At 32.9% G+C, this 6730-nt stretch overlaps 1 protein-coding gene across 2 annotated transcripts in view; it reads right to left on the bottom strand.

Moving 5' to 3' along the window:
* Positions 1 to 741: 741 nt before the first annotated feature.
* The window catches only part of LOC144978360 (uncharacterized), a 10676-nt gene continuing 4687 nt past the window's right edge, over positions 742 to 6730 (bottom strand). For both annotated transcript variants that reach the window (XM_078924289.1, XM_078924290.1), the window contains exons 3-5: positions 3253 to 3374; positions 1778 to 1924; positions 742 to 1006 (exon numbers count right to left, since the gene is read on the bottom strand). In XM_078924289.1, coding sequence (XP_078780415.1) covers positions 848 to 1006; positions 1778 to 1924; positions 3253 to 3374 — 428 coding nt within the window. In that variant the 3' untranslated portion in view covers positions 742 to 847. The remainder of the gene's footprint in view (positions 1007 to 1777; positions 1925 to 3252; positions 3375 to 6730) is intronic.

The following is a 6730-nucleotide window of genomic DNA, read 5'->3' as shown; positions in this document are numbered from 1 at the left end:
AATAATAATAATAATAATAATAATAATAATAATAATAATAATAATGATAATAATAATAATGATAATAATAATAATAATAATAAAAATAAAATAAAATAATAATAATAACAAAACAACAACTATAATGATAATGATGATAATAATAATAATAATAATAATAATAATAATAATAATAATAATAATAATAATAATAATAATAATAATAATAATAATAATAATAATAATAATAATAATAACAACTATAATAATAATGATGATAATAATAATAATAATAATAATAATAATAATAATAATAATAATAATAATAATAATAACAATAATAATAATAATAATAATAATAATAATAATAATAATGATGATGATGATGATGATGATGATGATGATGATGATGATGATGATGATGATGATGGAATCCAGCGAGTACTGTATCAGCAGCAGGTCGGTTGTTCCAGAAGCGGAACGTATTTGGGAAAATGGGTAAATATCATTATAATCTATTAGATGATAATGGTAAAGATGCATGCTAATACTATTAGAGAGAGGTGGAGTGATAATGAATGAATGAAAGAGAGAGAGAGAGAGAGAGAGAGAGAGAGAGAGAGAGAGAGAGAGAGAGAGAGAGAATGAATGAATGAAAGAGAAAGAGAGAGAGATAGAGAGAATTTACATATTTATGATTATATCTAGATTATATCTTGCTCGTAGTTGTCTCATTTATAATTAATTTTCTTAAACCATACAAACGTTTCCCAATGTTTATTATTCATTTATTCATGTATACAGTATATATGTTAGGTCCAAGTAACCCATTCATGTCGAGTGGGAATGGTGAATGGTATGTGACTGGTCAGTCTTTGACCCCAGGCAGGAAGGCAATGATAAGTATGAGAAGACCAAACAGTGCCAGGGATGTTCCAAGAATGATGGAAGCCACAGCCAAATCTCTCGCAGACTTGCCCAGCATCGCGGCCTTGGCGAATTTACCCTCTCGCTTGGCAAACTGGGCCTGAATGAATAAGAAACGGTGGAAAATCAAAATACGTCATACTGGTAGATGAATATAAAAATTGGGCATTTCTATTGCTTGAAACGTCATACTGATATTAGGCCTAATTTGGGTATTTTCTATTGCTTGATGCCTCATAATGGTGGATGAATAGAAACATTTGGACAGTTTCTATTGCTTGATGCGTCTTACTGGTGGATGAATACAAAAATTTGCTATTTTTTATTACTCCGTGGACCTTGCTATGGTTTTAAAATATTTCCCAGCATATTGCAAGAAACCTTTTTATTTTATCAAACACTAGTGGTCTGGTAGGCACCTTCTAGGTTAATTTTTCTTATTTTTTTAAATTTTTTTTTTCTTTTTTTATTTTGTGTGTGTCTTAATAGGAATTGCACTGAATTGAATTAATCGTTGATTATTGAGTAAAAATACATATTATATATACATCCTTTATACATTAAAAACAACAACAACAAATAAACAACTTTGAAAAAAAGATATATTTGCCTGCTAATAAAAATCTGATTAAAACATCAGCAAGCTCTTGTAGTATTAAAACGACAAAGGAATCTTAATGTAAATGCTTTGCAAATAAATTTGATACTCTATATATATTTACATAATATATTGACATGTCCTTTACGAGAACAGAATCAGACCTGAACAATTCTAAGAAAATGTTTTATCGTCGTCGACATAATTTAGTGTTGTCACCTTTACTATCACCTTCACCGTCAATCATCCAATCTGACTTTCAGACATACTTACCCGAAATGAGTAGACAAGAGCAGCGACCCCAACAGGACAAAAACATAGGAAGGCTGCAATGATGGCGAAAATACGACTGGAACTGGGACGGTAATGGAGGAAACTATCGTCAGATGCTGTTGTGTTGGTGTCTTGTGGTGGGGTAGCCTGAAACAGAGAAGATACATTATTGTTGTTGTTTTGATGTCTTGTTATTGTCTGGAGCAGTATGGGCACATCTTGTTGTTTTGGTGCCTTTTGGTGGGACAATATACTATTATTATCGTTGTGTTTGTGTCTTGTGGTAAGGTGGCCTGAAACTGGGAAGACACATTATCATCGTATCATGGAACAGTATGGTTTCAACTTTATCGTTTTATTGGTGTTTGTCTTGAACAGTATGGATACATTATTATTATTATCGTTGTGTTGGTGTCTTGTTGTTGTCATGAACAGTATGGATACATTATTATCGTTGTGTTGGTATCTTGTTGTCTTGAACAGTATGGATACATTATTATCGTTGTGTTGATGTCTTGTTGTCCTGAATAGTATGGATACATTATTATCGTTGTGTTGGTGTCTTGTTGTCCTGAACAGCATGGATTCATTATTATCGTTGTGTTGGTATCTTGTTGTCTTGAACAGTATGGATACATTATTATCGTTGTGTTGGTGTCTTGTTGTCCTGAACAGTATGGATACATTATTATCGTTGTGTTGGTGTCTTGTTGTCTTGAACAGTATGGATACATTATTATCGTTGTGTTGGTGTCTTGTTGTCCTGAACAGTATGGATACATTATTATCGTTGTGTTGGTGTTTCGTTGTCATGAACAATATGGATACATTATTATCGTTGTGTTGGTGTTTTGTTGTTGTCCAGAATAGTATGGATACATTATTATCGTTGTGTTGGTGTCTTGTTGTCCTGAATAGTATGGATACATTGTTATCGTTGTGTTGGTGTCTTCATGTCCTGAACAGTATGGATACATTATTATCGTTGTGTTGGTGTCTTGTTGTCATGAACAGTATGGATACATTATTATCGTTGTGTTGGTGTCTTGTTGCCCTGAACAGTATGGATACATTATTATCATTGTACAATAGGAATACATTATTATCGTTGTGTTGGTGTCTTGTTGCCCTGAACATTATGGATACATTATTATCATTGTACAATAGGAATACATTATTATCGTTGTGTTGGTGTCTTGTGATGGGGTGGTCTGGAATGGTAGGCATGTATATGTATATATGTTATGGGAGGGTGTCCATTTCTCACAGTCTATTACATCAATCTGGTGATGTTTTTTATGCCGATTATGTTGATGATGTTGTTGTTATTGTTGTTGTTGTTGATGATGATGATGATGATGATGATGATGATGATGATGATGATGATGATGATGATGATGATGATGATGATGTTGATGAAGATGATGATGATGATGATGATGATGACGACGACGACGACAACCCCGGTTACTCACAGCTCGTGGTCGTTGCTGCATAGCTTCTAAAGGAACACCTTGTATTCCGTCAGATGGGCCATTGTAAGCGCGATAGGAGTTGAGGAAAGCGTCTTGGGTTTGAACCTCGGCTATTCCAGCCTCTAGTGACATAAAATGTTATAGAAGTAATAATGATAATAATAGTACTACTACTACTACTACTACTACTACTACTACTAATAATAATAATAATAATAATAATAATAATAATACATTAGAATAATAATAATAATAATAATAATAATAATAATAATAATAATAATAATAATAATAATAATAATAATAATAATGACAAAAATAATAATAATAATAATGATGATAATAATAGTAATAATGATAATAATAATAATAATAATAATAATAATAATATAATAATAATAATAATAATAATAATAATAATAATAATAATAATAATAATAATAATAATAATAATAATAATATCATGAAGTTGTAACAGTAAAAAGGTAGTGCTTTAACAATGAATTAAAACTATCAATAGATTCTGCTTCTCTTCTCCTGGGCAGGAACAGCCGCCATAACATTTATAGTCGATGGGCCACGGTTCGAAACCCTCCCCCCCCCCCCCCTGGGGGAAATTTTAAACCTATACCAGATTGAAGTATATCTTAGCCCGATCCTAAATCCACTTGTTATGCAAAAATCCAGTGTCGCCTGCCCGAGTTATGGCCCTTTGAAGGTCATTGAGTGCAGAATTTTTTAAAAATTTTGAATTTTTTTTTTTTTTTTAGGTCATAAGCAATGCACAGTATTGACAAAATCATTCCCAGTCATTTTTAGTTATAAAAATAATCAAGTTTATGTTTTATGAGCATTTTATTTTATTAATTTACATGGCTTACATAAGAAAAAACAAACTTCAACAGCAGTTTTCTCAAAAGTATAATGAATACTATCTAAACCCAGTTTGATAGCATTGGCAAGTTATTTCAACTTGTTTATTGTTGAATTTGATCTTCTGTTATTGTAAAAAAGAGTGTTATCAAAATTGGGCATGGAGCCGACAGTTAATATCCAGTGTTGCCTTGGTAGGTTAAGTGAGGGACTCGGAAGATTTAGTACAATTAGAATATTTTTTGAAACCTTGGCTTTGTGGTATAATCAAAGTATTTCCAGGCAAATAATATAAATACAGAATATAATTCCCCATGGTTTTATCCTTTCCTTTGGTTTAGTTAATTTCTTCACTCGATACTATGCTAGTAACTTGGTATCGATACTGAATCACGTGCAATTTGTGCGATACAAAATGGCTGCTGTTTACCTGTTGTTTACAAATATTTAGTCTCTTCAATCGACTGTGCATACCTCAACCATTAAGAAACTTATATTTATTTCACGAATACCTCTTAATATTAATTGCTGAAGCAGTTATGTATGGTTTGTATATAAATATATATATATATATATATATATATATATATATATATATATATATATATATATATATATATATATATATAAAGGCATAGCCCCCTCACAATGAACGGGAATTCAACAGTGTTTTCAACTTTTACTTGAATGTGTGTGAGAGAGATAGGACACAATTGATTGAAATGTATTCCAAGTGTTCAGCAACATACATATTTATTACAGATGTATACGTCGTCATAGATAGAAATTTTGTGCAAGTGGTTCTTTGGACAGTGTTTTAAAACGTAGACACACTGGGTAGACATTACAATCGAGCAATGAGGATTCATGCGTGTATGGTAGAGGCTCTGGAAAGATTGCTTTTTACCTCTTTTGTTCAAACATGTTCAAATCAATTGGTTGTAGAACTAACATCGGAAATAAAAAGCCTTGAATCTAATGTATGCCATGGTGCATTTGACAATGCTGTCAGATCGGAAAATTTTAACCTTCTTTTTGCACAATATGACTTTTTCAAGGAACAAGTAAAGTGTGGAAAATATGGAAATACAGCAAAGTTTTGGTTTGACTACATGGAAAAGGTATGGAATGTATTCCACTTTTCAGTGGCAACAAGAACCAACAACTTTGACATGCATGTCTCATCCTTGCAGAAGCTGTGCCCCTCCTGTTTTGCATGAATAACCAGAATTATGCAAAATACCTCAGTCTGTATTATGTAAGGCTTCTCAATCTACCAGACGAGGCAAAATGTTTGATTAAAAACAAAGGATTCAGTGTGTCCAGGTCATATGTACCTGCTGGAAGATGTACTATTGATATGACGATAGAACAAACCATAAACAAGGATGCAAAAACAAGAGGAGGCATAGTTGGGTTTAGCAGAAGCCTTCCCACATATTACAGGTGGTGTGTGACACGTCACAATAGATCTCAGTATGTTTCGGCTTTGCAAAAGATTACCAACATGGATTCAAAGTCACTTGATAGTCACAAAGACATGAATGTTTCAGAAAGGCAGCTGAGTGAGAAACGTGTTAGGAGTACTGTAAGGGCATTTTCAGCATTCACCAACCCTTTTGAATTGAGTGCTGATACATTGGTTTGCTTGTCATCTGGGAAGAAAGTGTCAGAAGATGTTACAAATGACCTAATGAAAGTAGATAAATATGAAAAGGAAAGATTCGAGAGCTTTGTTGACACAAGACTAAAAGATAAATCTGTTGCGTTCAAACATCCCCTACCAAAATCAGGAATTAAAACTTTTGCCTCTGCCGCAAATGTTGTCACGGTCAAAAGTAAAACCAAAGAAGTAAAAATGAAAGTGATGCAAATAAGAAGACACTGACCAATTTTCTTCTCTCGGAAATTCAAAAGGATCTTTATGCCCCCGACTTAGACAGAGACATTTTTTTATGTATGTGAAAATAGGTGCAAATTTATCACAAGTGAAGATGGAAGATCAGTGATTTCAAGACCAATTCAAGATCTGTTTTCTTCACAAGAGGAAGCAGATACTCGAATAATTCTCCATTGTTCATATATTTCAAATCAGGACGCTATAAAAAGAATAATTATCAAATCCCCTGATACAGGCATCTTTCTCCTCCTTCAGTCATTTGCTGACAAGATTAATAAAACTCTCATTTTTGACACTGGAACACGAAACAGTCGACGCCAAATAGATATGTCAAGTCTAGCATCATCAATGTCTTCATGTTTAAGAGAAGCAATTCTTGGCCTCCACGCTTTTACTGGCTGTGACACAACAAGCTGTTTTGCAGGAAAGGGAAAAGTAAGGCCACTGAAAACTCTTATGAAGGATCAGTCTCTAATCGATGTCTTTGCCAGGCTTGGAACAGCACAAGAAGTATGCCCAACTGACCAGTCTAAATTGGAAGCTTTTGTGTGCACTCTATATGGAAAAGACACTTACAACTCTGTTGATAAGCTCAGATATAATAAAGTAAGGCAGAGTTTTAAGGGCAAAAAGAGCATTCTTTCTAGTTCAGATGGTGTTGATCTTTCACAAATGCCACCCTGCAATCAAGTTCTCCAATTGCAC

This window comes from Berghia stephanieae, chromosome 8 (assembly GCF_034508935.2).
Source record: "Berghia stephanieae isolate SIO BIC M18660-M18661 chromosome 8, UCSD_Bste_1.3, whole genome shotgun sequence".
In the NCBI taxonomy this organism is placed as follows: Eukaryota; Metazoa; Mollusca; class Gastropoda; order Nudibranchia; family Aeolidiidae; genus Berghia; species Berghia stephanieae.
The sequence above is the reverse complement of the archived record's forward strand: the minus strand, read 5'-3'. Positions and strand labels throughout refer to the sequence as shown.